Source organism: Fusarium poae, chromosome 1 (genome assembly GCF_019609905.1).
Source record: "Fusarium poae strain DAOMC 252244 chromosome 1, whole genome shotgun sequence".
In the NCBI taxonomy this organism is placed as follows: domain Eukaryota; kingdom Fungi; phylum Ascomycota; class Sordariomycetes; order Hypocreales; family Nectriaceae; genus Fusarium; species Fusarium poae.
In genome coordinates this window covers 2,980,240-2,996,907 of record NC_058399.1, presented here as the reverse complement: position 1 = coordinate 2,996,907, position 16,668 = coordinate 2,980,240, and the positions used below count along the sequence as shown (strand labels likewise).

The 16,668-nt window shown below is 47.2% G+C and overlaps 5 protein-coding genes across 5 annotated transcripts; 1 reads left to right on the top strand and 4 right to left on the bottom strand.

Annotated features, from left to right (window-relative positions):
• Positions 1 to 481: 481 nt before the first annotated feature.
• Positions 482 to 1,660, bottom strand: SSB1_2 (Heat shock protein ssb1; the record flags this gene model as incomplete). Its single annotated transcript, XM_044845589.1, has 1 exon — positions 482 to 1,660. The coding sequence occupies one exon, from the start codon at positions 1,658 to 1,660 to the stop codon at positions 482 to 484; it is 1,179 nt and encodes a 392-aa protein (XP_044711505.1).
• A 35-nt stretch (positions 1,661 to 1,695) lies between these two features.
• On the bottom strand, positions 1,696 to 2,756 carry SSB1_1 (Heat shock protein ssb1; the record flags this gene model as incomplete). Its single annotated transcript, XM_044845588.1, has 4 exons — positions 1,696 to 1,998; positions 2,082 to 2,247; positions 2,308 to 2,485; positions 2,714 to 2,756. The coding sequence occupies 4 exons, from the start codon at positions 2,754 to 2,756 to the stop codon at positions 1,696 to 1,698; spliced, it is 690 nt and encodes a 229-aa protein (XP_044711504.1).
• Positions 2,757 to 4,038: 1,282 nt separating this feature from the next.
• On the bottom strand, positions 4,039 to 5,263 carry FPOAC1_000979 (uncharacterized protein; the record flags this gene model as incomplete). The annotated part of the gene is made up of 4 exons (XM_044845587.1): positions 4,039 to 4,865; positions 4,917 to 5,108; positions 5,165 to 5,178; positions 5,244 to 5,263. 4 exons carry the CDS (start codon positions 5,261 to 5,263, stop codon positions 4,039 to 4,041), a joined length of 1,053 nt encoding a protein of 350 aa, XP_044711503.1.
• Positions 5,264 to 6,225: 962 nt separating this feature from the next.
• Positions 6,226 to 6,572, top strand: FPOAC1_000978 (uncharacterized protein; the record flags this gene model as incomplete). The annotated part of the gene is made up of 3 exons (XM_044845586.1): positions 6,226 to 6,270; positions 6,328 to 6,398; positions 6,452 to 6,572. The coding sequence occupies 3 exons, from the start codon at positions 6,226 to 6,228 to the stop codon at positions 6,570 to 6,572; spliced, it is 237 nt and encodes a 78-aa protein (XP_044711502.1).
• Positions 6,573 to 13,887: 7,315 nt separating this feature from the next.
• On the bottom strand, positions 13,888 to 14,104 carry FPOAC1_000977 (uncharacterized protein; the record flags this gene model as incomplete). Its single annotated transcript, XM_044845585.1, has 2 exons — positions 13,888 to 13,962; positions 13,997 to 14,104. The coding sequence occupies 2 exons, from the start codon at positions 14,102 to 14,104 to the stop codon at positions 13,888 to 13,890; spliced, it is 183 nt and encodes a 60-aa protein (XP_044711501.1).
• Positions 14,105 to 16,668: the final 2,564 nt, after the last annotated feature.

The window sequence follows — 16,668 nt, the reverse complement described above, 5'->3', positions numbered from 1 at the left end:
AACTATTGAGCTATCCGCAGACCATCTGCCAGCTCCTGTCTAGCTCAATGAGGTACTGATAAGTTTCTTTTGGCAAACATCACGAAACGAGACAAAAGTTGTGTAGGTAAAATAGCATCATTCCTTTTCTGCAATCTACCATATCTATGCTTAAATTCACAGGCCATTGTCCACCCCTTGTAAACCCTGGCCAACGAGTCTACAATCATCTTGGACCCTTTTTGTTTTCCATCGGCTCTCATTTTAGTAGTCATAGCCGCCCACGTCCGGGAGCGGCATACCCATGAAACATGCAGAACTTTTCATATGCCTTGGTCATCTCCCTTGTCCAATTACCGTTAATGACAGAAGGAAATTCCACCCAGGCCGGTCGTAAACCCCATCACCCCTCGCGAGGCGTCTAGGGTGCTTGGTTATCAAAGCTCCAATATCAGTACTCCGGGATATCTACACCACTGCAATCTCAAACAGTGTTGTGCATTTATCGGGAGGACATGGCCTTGGTAACAAGACGCTTGAGGGCAAGCTCCTGCTTCTTGAGGTCCTCAGCGGTGCTCTCGTTGATCTCAAGAGCGGCCATGGCGTCGGAGATGGTGCTCTCGATCTTCTCCTTCTGGCCACGCTTAAGCTTGAGGGACAGAGTGGGGTCGGAAACGATCTCCTCAACACGGCCAATGTAAGACTCGAGCTGCTGCTTAGCCTCGAACTTCTTCTGGAAAGCATCATCGTTGCTCTTGAACTGCTCAGCCTCGTTGACCATCTTCTCAATCTCGTCGGTGGTAAGCTTTCCGACGGAGTTGGAGATGGTGATGTTGGCGCTGCGGCCGGAGGTCTTCTCAGTAGCGGTGACCTTGAGGATACCGTTGACATCGACCTCGAAGACACACTCGAGGACGGCCTCACCGGCGCGCATGGGGGGGATAGGAGCAAGAGTGAATTCACCCAAGCTGGTGTTGTCCTCACAGTTGGTTCGCTCACCCTGGTAGACGGGGAACTGAACGGTCTGCTGGTTGTCGGCAACAGTAGTGAAGGTTCGCTTCTTGAGGGTGGGGCAAGTGGTACCACGGGGAACAACGGAGGCGAAAATGTTACCCTCCATGGCGACACCGAGAGACAGAGGAACAACATCGAGGAGGAGGAGGTCGGCGGTCTCAGCAGAGGTGGCCTTTCCGGAGAGGATACCGGCCTGGACGGCGGCACCGTAGGCAACAGCCTCATCGGGGTTGATGCTCTTCTCGAGCTTCTTGCCGTCGAAGAACTCGGACAGAAGCTTCTGGATCTTGGGGATACGGGTAGAACCACCGACGAGGACGATCTCGTCAACGGCCTTCTTCTCGATAGCGGCGTCCTTGAGGACCTGGGCAACGGGCTCGATGGTGCCAGAGAAAGCCTTGGCGTTCAAGTCCTCGAAACGGGCACGGGTGATGGACATAGTGAAGTCCTCACCGTCGAAGAGAGAGTCAATCTCAATGGTGGCCTGAGCACCGCTGGAAAGAGTACGCTTGGCACGCTCACAAGCGGTTCGGAGACGTCGGAGGGCGCGGGCATCGCCAGAGAGATCCTTCTTGGTCTTACGACCGAACTCCTTCTTGCAGTGATCGAGGAGGTTCGTATCGAAGTCTTGTCCGCCTAAATGAGTACTTTTGTATATAATTAGCATGTTGTGCTTCCCTGGAGTCTATAGATGATATTGACTTACTCTCCGGCAGTAGCCTTGACAGTGAAGACACCACCCTGGATGTTGAGGAGGGAGACATCGAAAGTACCACCACCGAGATCGTAGATAAGAACGTTACGCTCCTTCTCAGACTTACCGGCACCAAGACCGTAGGCAATGGCGGCGGCGGTGGGCTCGTTGATGATACGGAGGACGTTGAGTCCGGCGATGGAACCGGCGTCCTTGGTGGCCTGACGCTGGTTGTCGTTGAAGTAGGCAGGAACGGTGATGACTGCCTTCTCAACCTTCTTGCCGAGCTTGGTCTCGGCAATCTCCTTCATCTGTTTGAATGAGTTAATAATAGTCGCTAGTGCGGGGGCGGGGCGGGGATGCCCGCTCGCCAAAAATAAAATTGTGTGCCTACCTTGGTAAGGACCATGGAGGAGATCTCCTGGGCAGAGAACTGCTTGTTCTCACCGAGGTACTCGACCTCGATCTTGGGGCTGCCGTTGTCATCGACAATCTTGAAGGGCCAAGACTCGATGTCCTTCTTGACGGTAGGGTCATCGAAACGACGACCAATCAGACGCCTATTGGGAAATCTCAGTCAGAAACTGCTTGTAAAGAGTCGGGAAGAGAGCAAAACTCACTTGGCATCGAAGACAGTGTTGCGGGGGTTCATGGCAGCATTGTTCTTGGCGGCCTCACCGATCAGACGCTCCTTCTCAGTGAAGGAAACGAAAGAAGGGGTGGTGAAAGAACCCTGCTCGTTGGCGATGATCTCGACATTGGTACCCTCGTAGGTAGCAACACAGGAGTAGGTAGTACCTGAGGGAGGGTGATGTTAGCGGGGTTGTTTGAGTTGCGTGAATGTTGTTGATGGATAGATAGCTGTGTTGCTTCTTGGAGATGACTTTTGCTTTTTGATGTCTTCGTTTTGAGGACATCAGTGAACAAGAGTAAACTAAACGCCTGACGGCGCACAGCGAAAAACATCTCAAAAAGACGACTGCAACCAATATCAAGATGGTAGTAATATCGAGAGTGATGACTTACCCAGATCAATGCCAATGGCACCGTCGTAAACTTCGTCCGCCATTTTGTCTTGTCTGAAAGGTTTGTGGTGGAAAAGGGAAGAGAGAGATGAAGAGGAGAGAAAGAAGAACGTGGGGTTTCAAGAAAGGAAATTCTCCCACATCGATTTTGAGCGGGCGTTAAAAGAATAATAAATTTTGGAGGGACCTGTGAACTTTTTCTGCGGGGCGGGGCAGTGGTAGGTAGGGATCCCCTCCACTAAACCTATACAGGTAAAGTTTCTCGCCTGAGTTTTTTTTCATGCTCCATCTGATTTTTTTTTTTCGATTGACATTTTCTTTAATGGCAGCCAGGCACTGGGCAAGCAACCAGATCATTATCGCGCTTTTAAATGAGGTGCTTTAAAATGGAACGAGGCAATTTTAGGCTGGAGACGTGACTATTACGGGTATAAACCATGATTGATCAAATGGCCAATACACAGACAGCAGTTCGTGTTTCTATACATTATTGAACATCATTTACTGATACATCATGATTTTGTGTGGGCAAAACTCAATGTACACACTGTGAGCTTAAGATGGAAAAAAAGAGATTTTTCTCTATCGCCTCAGCAAATCATTACCCAGCATCTGCACAAGTGGCAAGGATTTAGCCGCCTCTAGAAGCAAAATTTGTTCCGAAGCTCGCATGCCTGAGGAAGACATGTACGTCTGTCGCAGCTGCAGTCCGGCCCAACCTTCCCTAAGGGTATCAGAAAGGCTGGCCGTTAGAAGCATAAGAGACTAAATTAGTAAATCACTTTATGCTTCTTAGACCAGGCTATTAGACGAGTTTTTTTGTACCCTAAAGCAAAGAAGTGACTTTCTGTTGCTCGCTAGGTACTAAGCCTACGGTAGCTGCAGTTCTCCACGTACCCAATCTCTAACGGCAATCCCGATAAAGAGCATTTGCCGCTTTCGGAACCACCTTGTCCAACATGCAGATTTTGTCCGATAGTGATGCTATAAAGAACTACTTACTCGTTTGCAACCACCAGTCCGTTACAGGCGAGTTTCTGACTCGCTGACTGACGAATGACGGCCCCAAGAAACTCATAGATGGGCATTCGTACGTGGTATTCTAGATTCTGCGCTGCGGCTGTCCCGGTTTCGTTGGATCTTCCATTTCACTGGCAACTGACGTTGTGTTGGAGAGTGCTGTCAGACCTCAGTCACCACACCCAATCGATAGATTAGACACTCCCAGATATTAATCAGTTAATGACCCCAATTTCATCGGTCGATATAGCAAGCTTATTATTGGTCTGTTCACAAACTACTATTACGGTCCACTTCGTCATACCCTCACTTATACTTGGGCTTCAACCCAAGAGCCGCAGTCTCGGCAGCCACCGAGTCGGCAATCGTTTCCTTCAGTGATGGCGCTTTCGACTCCCATCCCAGATACTTTCTTCCCCTCTCAGCCTCGCTCTTAGAATTAGTTCCCCAGGCTATAGCCGCCTTGTATCCTCCATTGATCATATCTTCCATCGAGACGGATTTGGTCTTGGGCTCGGCAATAAATCCCTGACGATGCACTTCCTCTGCGATCCACAGCGCGAGGTCATCCCACTGGTGCTCTCCTGTAGTGACAAAGTAGTAGCCCTTTTTACCCCAGATTTCCGAGTCATTTTCTTTTTTGGAGTGGCTCTGTGATGCTTCCACGGCTTTTACGAAGATCTCTGCGAGGTCCTCAACATGGACGTTGTCCCATTTTGCTTTACCAGCCCCGATGATCGGGGTGAAGCCGAGGTCGACACTTGCCCTGACTATTTCAGTAATCGCGAAGCTCTGCTTGTGAATCAAGCCTCTGCCTGGTCCGTAAATTACGGGAGGGGACACCATGAGATACTTGACGACATCCGAGTCGATGCTCTGGATGATATTTTCAACGTCTTTGTGAACTGCTTCATCGGGCATTTTCAGTATGCGATCTATGTCTTTGATGTCGTTGTAACTTTGCTCGGGAAGAGGTGGTTCTCCGTAGCGATTATGCTTGATATCATACCAGGTAAGGAGGCCTGCACCTGAGAGATGAACATAATATCCTGGGCGCTCAGCTGTGTGGGTAGAAGCGAGGCCTTTTGCGATAGCTTTGGCGGCATCGGGTGCATCCGCAGAGTCAGCCATGTCTATAATTAATGTAAGCTATCATACTCAGTTGGGTGGACTCTTATACGTACGGACGACAACATCAGCTTTAGAGGCTGCCTTCTCAATCACATCAACGCTGTCAAGATCACCGTAAACGAACTTGGCGTCGGGGAACTTTTCGGCAATAATTTTGGCACGGCCTTGATTGCGAACGTATAGTGTATAGTCGTACTCTGGATGAGTCTCATGCAGCATGGAGAAGGTAGTGCCACCAACGTAGCCTGTCAATAAATGTCAGATTGAGCATAATCAATTCCTGTAGTTAGTATATTCTTACCAGTGACTCCAGTACTATGATTTAATTCAGCTTCTATCACAAACATAAGAAATCGATGTGCTGTATGAGTTTCACTTACAGGAAGATTTTAAGCGCCATAGCAAAGTGTAAGTTGGATTGGTTCTTGGTTGGAGTAATAGGTCTTGGGATTTTAGTGAACTTGTGGAAACTGTTTGACAGCACTTGGAGGAAGCCTTTTTATAAACATTTTTCGTAGACAATCTCTCTTCTCGTCTGGAGTTTGGTGTTTCTAAGCAAGGAAACGGATATACATGATCGATGTGTTTCCACCCAATCATATTGGATTGAGAAATGACATTGCAGCCGACGGAAATTCCTGGCATATCTACCTACATAGAAGAAACAACCACAAATTACGATGTAACTGAATAAGCTGACCTCATAATTCCTACTTCATAGATAACTTCCAGCAATGAATTGGGCACTAGATTTCCGATTCGGGGAAAAGAAATCTGGTACTAGAACAACGTCGGCTATATGTATAAATCGATCCCCAGCGTTGAGGTCATTTCTTCTAGGGTCCTCAAATGTTTCAAGTCATTTAATTTCCCATGGAATGTCTTATCCAATAGGTTAAGGTAGATTAGAAAACTCATTTATTACCCAGCCAAGTATCCGTTTGTCGCATGCTTACCCTGTACCTCACAATCCATCCGCCGACAATACCTACAGTATCAAAACAACCAAGCAAGCTTATCATGTTTTCATAAAGTTTGAACCAGTTATAATCTATCGAAAGAGACAACTCATGCTGCAACTGCAGCTTGACCTGCGTCACAGCCACTAAGCGGGGTACACGGTAACCTTCTCTGCAGTCTCCAGGCTAGTCGAGGTAAAACATCTAAACAAAGCAAATACAACCAATAGAATCATCAAAACAACGAACAGGCAAGAAGCTGTAGTGGGTTCCGCACCGTATTTCCCTGGGAAAACAAGGCTTCCCCCTCACTTTATAAACTCTCTCCTCCCCGAGTTGTTCTGAACTAATTCTCTCCATCTCCATCTTAATACATAGTCAACCATCTCATTACATCGCCAAAATGCCTGAGAACTACGAGGTAAACAGCTCCGGCACCAACAGCCAGGTATGTTTTGACTTTGAGTACACAGCTTTGCCTCACATAGCACTCACATGAATTTAGGGAAACCACTACTGCTCCCGTGACTACGGCTCCAGCGCTTCCAACTCGAACTCCTACCACTACTCCAACACGTAAGTCTGGTTGAGCGATGATGTGGAGATTATAATTCGCTAATGGTTCTTAGGGATGGCTCCTACTATTACTCCAACCCCAACGGGAGCACCTACCACAACAATGGACAGGGTGGCTCAACCTACACGGCGCCCAACGGCAACTCTTACTCATCTGGCTCTGGAAAGAAATAAGCGTAGGGATGGACAAATGGTATGAGTTCTGTAGGAAATGATGATTTGGAGGCGTCAATGCATAGATATGATATGGTATGAGAGCTCGGTGCTTGTAAGTCTTTTGGCTTCAGACCGGCTCAAGTTCACGTTTCTAAGGGAAGAGTTGCGATGAAGGATATGAAATAGGCATGAATCTTACTACTGCCGTTAATGATAGCATGTCACTCAATGAATGAGTATATGTCATCACTCCATACATTACTAAAGTCTAGTTCAATTCAATTGCTGAAAGATGAGCTCTGACCCTGTGAAGACAATGAGATAGCATATGGCCAATTAGTTTACTGTGCAATCAATAGTCCTTAAATACAGGCATCAGTATGTCAACCCGTAATGGCCGCCTCTGAATTCAGCCATGTGACTCACGGGAATGTTTGGGCTTTTGAGTAAATATGCTTGAGATACTCGTAGACGTCTTAGTTGACTTGCTAGCTACCATGTAGCAGTTGGGCAAGCGTTTCCTGTCAGAATCCAGCTAGCATCTAAACAGCGTTACTTTGGATAAGACGATGTCCCCAGAACGCAAAGCGATATGAAGATCAACGCCATGAGGGTTCGTATAACATAAGAGAAAATCTGAGCGATAACTTCATATTTAGTTTTAGAAACTGCAGTAGACTCATACGATCCATTCTCTATTGTATCCTGCCATAGCAGAATAAATTCTCGGAACCATCTCCAACAATACATGCGATTGGGTATGCTTTTAGGGTTCCAAAACACACACCCACGAAAGTATCTGTACACTAGGAGTAACTTATATAACAAGTTTGAATTAGTCTAGCATATACTACACGAATCGCCATACGGAGGTTAGGTCTTTGTACGTATTCCACATCTTAAAGAGTGCTCGCTTACTATACCATACGATGTCGAGTGCCATATAGATCATCTCACAAGTGAACCCAAACAGGGCATAGAATTACATCTACGTATCATCCACTCCGGAAACTCATATTTTACAGAATTGATTGTCAAGACGGAGATATTTACAAAAGAAGATTCTCATCATGCCGCAGGCCGATATGACACGACACGTCACGACCGGACCGCATGGGAGCGGAAGGACAAGCCAACGGCAATGAACCCAAGCGATATGCCAAAATGCGAAATGTCACAATGGATACCAACATGAGAAGTTGTACTGTATATACGGGACGGAGACTTTTTCAGAGTCGTGCGGGTGTTACCATGTCACGACAGATTCGGGATAGACAAAGTTGCCGGGAATGTTATTCGTACCACGTTCAACTGACGGGTACAACGGTCAAGAATAGCAGCATGGAAAGTATAATGGCATGTTTTTGATTGGTAGTTGAGCGATTGATCAATTCGAGGTTGAAGATGCATACCTTGCCTGTCTTTGACTTTCACAGATACATGCTTTACTTTGTCAAAATAGGTTAGTATTATCAGATCGTTGCCGGAAATATGACATTTCATTTCCCTTCTCAATTGTCTCGGTGTATGTACGTAAAAGAAAAAAAAAAGGGTTGAGTAACCCATCGCTAGGTAGTACTTAGCCAAGTTTAGGTTAACTTGTTTTAGGCAAGTCGAGTAAATGTAAGTCAACTTAAACTATTGACAATTTTGAGGCCCATCCTAGTAACAGCAGCAACAGGGTCACATGACGCGTGACGTCTGCACGCAAACCTGCCACCCACTTGTTTTGCAACTCCACCAACAGCAACAGAAACAGGGCTCAGGGTCAGGGGTAGACCAGCCAGCCTCAGTTACGAGAAAAGAAACGAAAAGAAAAGGAAGACGCCATCACCATGAGAGACAGAAAGGACAACAACGGAAATAGTTAGTATTTCAACTCACACCGACTCGATGAATGGATGACTCGGTCTGAGCTAGTGAATCGGCACTAACTTAGACGAAGAGGGTATGTACCATATTGGGCGCTTAATCTTAACGACATGACAGGCTTGTCGAGATCCAGCCAGCTTCAGCTTCAGCTTCAACTCTGCCTTGTCTTGCCGTGTCGTGTGTCTTTCTTTTCCTTCCTTCGAGAGTCCGGCAACGAAAGAAACAAAAAGGAACGTTTCCCATTGGAGCTGTTCCGATACTGGGTCTCTGATCCAAGACCTGAGCATAGCGTTGGCATCAGCTGCATAGGTACAAGCTTGACTTACACGGAACATTTATTATGGCTCCTGCTGAGGCTGTGATATATTGTCTAACTGTCATGGTTATCCTCAAACGCTCGCGAGGCGTTCTCTTCTTATTCTTCCTCCACAATGAGGCTGTAAAAACAAAGTAGATGAAACATTTTCCGCTTTGTTGCGTCGATGTGTTGGTTGTGGCTTTCGATAGGGCCATCCTTATGGCCGTAATGGTTGTGAACCGTCGTGGCGTAGCGTGGCGTAGGCGGTCGCAGATAGGGCCACAAGGTTGAGTGGGGGCTATCTAACTCAACTTAATCCAACTTCAAGCCAAAGATTGAATCGGATCGAGGCCCAGATCAAAGCCATTGAAGGGCGGTGGAACATGCAAAATAGTAACGATGACAACAATAATAACACCTAGAGGCCATCATTTGCCCACCAAGTAGAAAAAAAAAGGTTAACAGAGTAAGCGAGACGACCCCAGTCCATTGAAATCTCGTCTACATCCACGACGACATGGGCCCCCTGGCCATTACTATATACACCCCTAGCTCACACTCCTTGTAATGCTTATTCAACAAAGACATCTCTAGATATCTCTAGCAACCTTCAGGTATGAACAATTGACTTAAGGGATAGGATAGAATAAGATAGAAGAAAATAAAATAAAATGCAATTTAAACTATCAATGAGAGTAGATAGATGAATGTAGAAGAAACATAAATAATAATCCAGAAACTCTTCTCCACCTGAGAAACTCGGAAATGACTGACTGTATCATCCTCTCGTCTGTGCTGTTCTGGGAGTTCAAGTTTGTTGCCAAACAACTCCAGGGACACAACGGTCCATCTAGGGATCCAAGCAAATATGAATTCAGAAAGAAATAGGAAACCCCATCAGCGACATGCCTCCACCCCGTTCTCGATTTGCCTGCTCATAATTCCCCCTTCCTTCGAGGGCAGCATGGATGGCTGCCAAAAGATACAAGTTAGCTATGTTACTTAGAGGCTCGCTGCCAAAGGGGAACTTAAATACTAACCTACTAGGAGGTCTGAGGGTTGGGGCACTGGGGGCGTTTGCAATATCCCGTCCAGGGTTGGGTGCCCTGGTCGGTGATTTTGGAAGTGCATCGACAGGAAGTGCCGGGCTGCTGAATATATTCAACACTCTTGCATCCACATGAAGACCAAGTCTCAGTAATCTTCCACTGGCACATGTTTGCTGAAAGTTTGGTACAGTAAGAAAGTAAGAAGTGCTGAGCTGAGACTGAAGCGAAGATTGCTTCGGTGCTTTAATATATATAGAGGAGACCTTTTGCGTTTTGTGCGAGGATAGTCTTGGTTGACAACCGAAGTTACTCTCAGTAAACGTTAGGTAGTCCACAGCCGTGATCCGAAAAGTTTGTAAGAGGATTTGGTTGCACAAGTGCCGACGGGTGTGGCTCTGTGTATCTTATGGGCAAAATAGGCTGGCTGCCGTGGTAGACTATTTCAGGTTCGGCACCAAGAAAATGTTCAAGTTGGAGCTGAGAGGCTTGAGTGTAGGGAAGCTGTGATTGCTGTGTAGATGAGAGTGCTGTTGAGTCTGAATCTGAACTGTGATGATTGAAACAAAGCCAGATGTCCTTGGACTTTATATAGCTGGTGAAACTGTCCCGAGGATTTGGAAACGAGTATGATAGAGCAAGGCAGTTTGCTGTCCATGACACTATGTGATGTGCACAGGTGTCTTGGAGATCCCACAATGTCAAAGTCGAAATAACCCTCACAATGATAGCAAGGAAAATCGATTGTTGGTCCTGTTGGCACTTGCTCGGTGTTGAAGACCAGGAGCTGGGTTGCTTAGATAGGTAGGATGGTTGGTTGACCACCTAGTCAGTTGGTCCTGGGCCGGCCAGGGGATGAGGCTTGGATGAGGGGCGTGTGGGTTGGTGCTGTTAGGTACTCACTCCTCTTTCTTCTCGGCCCTTGCTCTCAGGTCCGGTCCCCGCAAACAAACTGCAAAAACCAGACGAAGGGATTTCTGGAAAATGAGACAATCAACTTGTTCAAGTGAAGTATTACTTCCGAGCCCCAAATCAGGTAGTAGTTTGTGTGCCGCAACACCACACTCTGTTGGCGGGCTGATCAAAGGGTCGACTTACGTCAAGGTACATCAGTCCACAAAGGGGCTTTGAACAAGACCAACCACATTGGAGTGTGCTCGCTCGAGGTTTAGCAACATTCTCTGACTCTGATCTCTCTCCCGGTGTGACTGTTGAAGAAGAGCGTGTCTTGAGAATTATCCTGGCCTCTGAGATTAAGCATCTTTACTACACTCTGGGGGACCAATCAGGCATAATTGATACAAGTTCTCTTGAGATACTTTGCCTCAAGCAAAGAAATAAGAGATGCCTCTCCTCATTGGTTTTTTCCCTCTTGTAGCCCGAGGTGTGCGAGCCTTGCTCGGTTCAATGGGGCACTTTGTATGATGGGGCATCGTGCACCCACACTTCACGGATGTGTTCTTTTGCATTGAGGGGTGACCACCATCATGCGTCTTTCAATTTGTCCTCAACGTTGTGGCCGCATCCAGACAGGCCAGCTGCTTCGATCTCTTTATGTGACTGTTGCTTATCAGCCTATTTTGCTGAAGACTGACTACCGTTCATGAGCGTAATAGCTGCATCATATGGCAGCTGGGAGTAGCTGTTATGTGATATTGGTCTAAAATGTACATGGTGCTTTGAACTCGGTGCTGGGTCATTGTTTATCACCTTGGTGGTCAAGACGTGGGTCCCCAGTAGCTGATATTGAGAGCATGCCTGTAGCCGCAATCGAAACCATGCGACAAAGATCTTAAGCTCCCTTGCTAGTACACGGACTAGACATCATGAACGCCAAAACTCGCTCTAGGTCCCACCACAGCAGTCATAGGTCCAACGGCTGATCCTACTCAGTAAGCAGCTGCGAGGAATTTGCCGAACTTCTCCTTTTTGCAGTCACCACATGGACGTGACAAGTGTGTTTCCCTGCCCACCCTCTTTTCGATGCCTCTCCCGCTGTAGAATTTCATCCATTTCATCCAACCGACAATAACGGCATGTGCTGTATGGTTTGTGTCATGACGCCACAGAACTTACCCTACTAATTGATGGTAGCGGGCCCTCAGATCTCCATCCCCTGCTAGGGGCCATCATAAGGAGACATGATACTTGTCCTAATCTAGTACAAAAAGGGTCCGCATATGCTAATAGAAATACTCTAGTAAAGTTATATGGCAAAATATGACAAGAGGTCCAACTTTAGGCTCATATTGGATAGGTGGTCAAAGGCCGCATGGTTCTGGTGTAGGGACAATTATTCCTCACGGGTTTCTCTTGCACCCCGAAGCGGTCACCTCCGAGCTTGTTCCACAACACATTTTGAAATTTCTTCCTGGAGGTGTCTGTTGGTACATAGTAGGGTTTCTGTCAACATCCCTTGTCCCTTGACAAAGCTAAGACGCGAGAGGCGTTGGAGGCGTTAGACGCCTTGTGGAGCCAGCGGATGTTGCACATGATCCGCGAGGAAGATGGTTAATCCCCTTGTAGATTAGATAGTCCACAGAATGTAAGGTCGTTCTGGGGTTAAAAGAGCTCAAGGATAAGGTACCATCCCTGTTCGAGTGCGAACAAAGAAAGCGTCATCCTCTCGGCTTTGGTCATCCCTCAACACCATCAAGAGATTTGTCGTGTAGTGTTGCAATGATAGAGACCCATGTGAGCTAAAATCCGCGCGTGTAGTAGAAAACTTTTCGCCGAGATTGATACTGCGGGTGAAACTAACGCGGTTACTCTCTTGTATCATTCACTTTATTGAGACGGCGCGGAAGGCTCCCATGCGGGTAGGCGGGCCAGCTCATGCGCGCGGGCCGCCGAAGGCACACTATAATGATACTCGCGGCAAGCCAACAAGACCGTGAATGCTAGTAGAAGCGTATATCTGCTGTTCCTGATACTGGCAATGTCTTTGGCGATCATCGAGTGAAGCGCAAAGCCACGCAGCCAACCGCATATCCAGTAGTGTTGTACTCATACCGACTCCATATAAACGGGCATGATTCCTGATTCTGGTCCAGGTTTCTTTGCTCTTTACCCCACATATGGCATTATATGCACCTTGCTCTCAACTATTAGATGGTACGTGTGGAAACGAATGATATGTAGTCGGGATAGCTTCATACAATTCCGCGCTGCTGCATGACTCAATGCACGAAGGCCGAGGTTTGTCACACACATGTTTGTGCTCAGCCATACCGTTCTCGACATTGACAAGTGTGACGGGGTTGTACTCTCTGCGTTGCACTATACCGTTCTGCTCCATGCTGTGCTGTGCCATATCATGCCATATCCAGGCAATAGTCTAGTCTGTATGCCTGTTTGTCCATTCTGGGTCTTGGGATCTTCATTGAAAAGCTGTGGGGTGTGTGACTCGACTTTGCGTCAAGCTACCTAGGTATGATGGATGCCGAGACGGGCCATTATCGACATGAGAGGACACGATAAAACGACTTGATGAAAGCTGTTGGTCAAGTGGAAAAAGCGTAACTGCCGTTGTAGGCTGATTTGATCAGAGGAAAAGCCGTGTACCTTGCAGTTGCCCAACACATTTCCACGGTACCTACTTTGCAGTGGCTGGCTTATCCAATCCTTCCCGTCGTTCCTGCTAAAGCAGGTCCGATGGCTTCCTTCAACGATCAGTTCTTTCCTACTACAAAGAAGTGGTTTACTGTGATTGGGCCAGGCTCAGCCATGGCAGGTACGACCCCTGTCAAGAGGCGCTTGGAGGTTGTTGCTGCATGTGAAACTTTATCGAGGTTCACACTGTACAGTCAGCCTGACGCCCCACGTTGATCACAGTGCTAATGACAGTGATGCCCCTGTTTCGCATTCTAGGTGGGTCACCAGGACCCCTGTTGTTTCCTGCAGCTCAGGTTGGGTGTGATGGCGCGCGGCTGTACCTGACTTGCCTTCACATCCATCAATTCAAGGCAACGCGCCTCAATCATCATCAACCCACCACAGCAACAGTCCAACAACAACTTGACAATTTGGCTTCAGGGGCGCTTTTCCGACGCGGTTGTTGGTACCTTTATCCTCGGCTGATCCACTTTGTACGAGACAAACTCCGCTACTACTGCGCCTACGACTCCTTTCGCTTCTGCGTCTCGTCTGCGCCTGCGCCTAGTTCGTTGTGCGTCTGCGTCTGCGCCTGCGTCTACGCCCCTTGTTCGTTGTTATACTCGACGAACTGAGCATTTTTGGGCTGCGTTGGGTTGCTTTTCTGCGGCAAATACCTCGTGAACCTTGCGAATCTCCTTGGTACTTTGCTTGCCGGATGAGCTCCCGGAGTCCAGCATCATGTGGACAGGTCTGGACAAGACACTAGATCAGCATGCAATGAACTTTCATCATCACACTCTCCCTAACCCTTGGCAAGCCTTGTTCCGGATATTCCCTAAAGACTACGTCTGTGGTCCCTTTCACGAGTCTGACCGCCTACATCTCAGTGTTGGGAGCCCCCTTGAAGCCTTAGCCGCAAGTGTTGGTCTGGCTTCTACATACGACTCTAGGATCTTCCCGTCGGAAAGCCTCATGCAGCCTTTCATGCGACCCAACTCTTACCATAGCCCCCAAGTCTGCTAGAACTCGATGAGAAAGTTCTATAGTGATATGTACATACTATACTTTCGGTCGGCCGCGGTCTGACTTTGGAGTGACGGCACGCAGCCATTGCTATGCATCTGCGCCCATCCCTTTTCTCGACCCAGATGAGATACCCTGTCACATGGCGTATCAGTCAAGTGATTGATATTGCATTCTGCCTGCATTGCACCTTCCAACTTGGACCTCCTATGGGTGAGTGTAATACGAGTTGCAAACTTAAATGAGATCGTCCAACAGCTCTCTCATCATCGGACGACAGCCCAACAAGTTGCATGGAAAGTGGTCCCAAGGACTAACCCTGAGTCACACTGGAAGGCTCAATCGAGATGGACGGACGCAGAAGAGAGTAGTACAATTTCGGTAATTCCTAATTTCTCGCCCCTCAACTGATATCGAGGCACGCGACGGCACAGACAACACTAACTTCACTTATACTAATCGTTATATGCTCATCACACCTAGCCCTTGTATCTGGTGTTGGTTCACTACCTTGTACGGAAAAAACACATTTGCCGACGTGCATACACTTATACAAACTCGCCTTGATATTGGCGCAACTGGGGCCTTGCTCATCAGAAGATACCAGTCGGTGTCAACATGACCATATGCAGGAAACTTGTATTTGCCCGGAAGAAATATATGGATTCCAGAACTAGCAGACGCAAGCCCAAGCTCTTGTTGGTGATCAGAGTGATGACAGTGCAGTCCTTGATGCTCACTTACACCCACACCATCAAGTTCGCCGAATCGAGTAATCATGGCAGCTTTGACCATTATTGAGAACGGCACGGCCCACCGGAAAGCTGGCATCTCCTTTCAGAGAGTAAGTAGCCAGGTTCTCCTGATTCGGTTTTTGTAAAGCCTTGCTTTGGGTTGAGATATGCTGCCGCGGCAAGCCCACCATGTTACACCAGATTTACTCTTGGAAATGGTAGAAGAGTCGAAAGCGCGCAAATGCGCGTCTATGAACAGCAAATGACATTAATTAGAAAACTTAGAAAATAGGAATCAAGCACCGAGTTGCTGGGACATACGCAGGGTTCGTAGGGTTTAGCGACTGGCTGTTGTAACGGCGGCGCTTAGGAGTTGTTCTTATTGGCTAGCCGACGCGTATTGTTCAGCCCTGGTCGCAACCTAAAGACGACATGGCGTCAAAGGGTTGCAGAAGAGTCTCTTGAAAACAAACAAGGCGAAAGAGTATAGACGCGAAAGAAACTGGGATGAGCAGTGCCCACTACGCAGCCATCGGCTGCACAAGACGACGACTGACCGCATCATACACCAATACCAAATCTGATATCACGCCTGTCTAAGCTTGGTTTGATCATATGATAATTCATATCTGCTACTCCGATTTTATGATAGTTCATGTCTTTCAGCTTGACCAGGTTCATACTCTATATTACCTTTTATCCCGCAGTGACGTTGAGGGATCGTAATGACTGCACACGCCAGGCCTCTCTGCCCGTGATGTTTGATGGCTGAATGAATCTTTGTCTATTCCTCTCTCTACATTTTAGATTGTGAATTAACAATCCGGATTCGATGAGATTTTCATAGAAATCGTTGTGCCTTTTTATCCTTGGCAAAAGTTTGAAGGCTCCTCTGGGCATCATCAGCGAGGGGAATTATTCAGTCAAGTAATCTGTTTGCGGTTATTCCAGTCAAATTCTATCTATCTCTTACTTAATCCTGTATTAGTATTCTACTTGATCCTCAAGTACAAAAACATCACCAAGTTGTACGGGAGCTCATTGTTTGGTAAGCTTGTTGCATATTCGAGAGACTAGGCAATTCGCTACAAGTCTCGTATTCTCACATTTAGCGATTGATTGCCCAGTGTCGTTAAGTCTATTTCCACTGAGTGTTAATGAGATTGGACTACAATCCAAAACTTGGAGATAATGGGCAATCCCAGCAGAACAAGTTTTTGTATATGGTAAGGTCTCGGTCGTAACAACGATTATCACAACTCACGGTACGAGGATATGTCTGTCAGTGACTCTTCATGTGGAAACAACATTCTTGTTGCTATGCCATGACAAGGATAAAGTATAGAGAACAAATTGGACTGCTATCTTGGAGGCGCTTTTGGTACACGGGGCAACTCACACGCCAACACTTGATCTTCCCAGGTGATGCTCTCATATAGTCTGGTGCGTATTATGGGTACAAAGATGTGTTGGTACTAAGTGGGAGTATACACATCAAACTTTGGTTAGCACCTACCAGAAAGCCACAACGAAAGGTGGTGGAT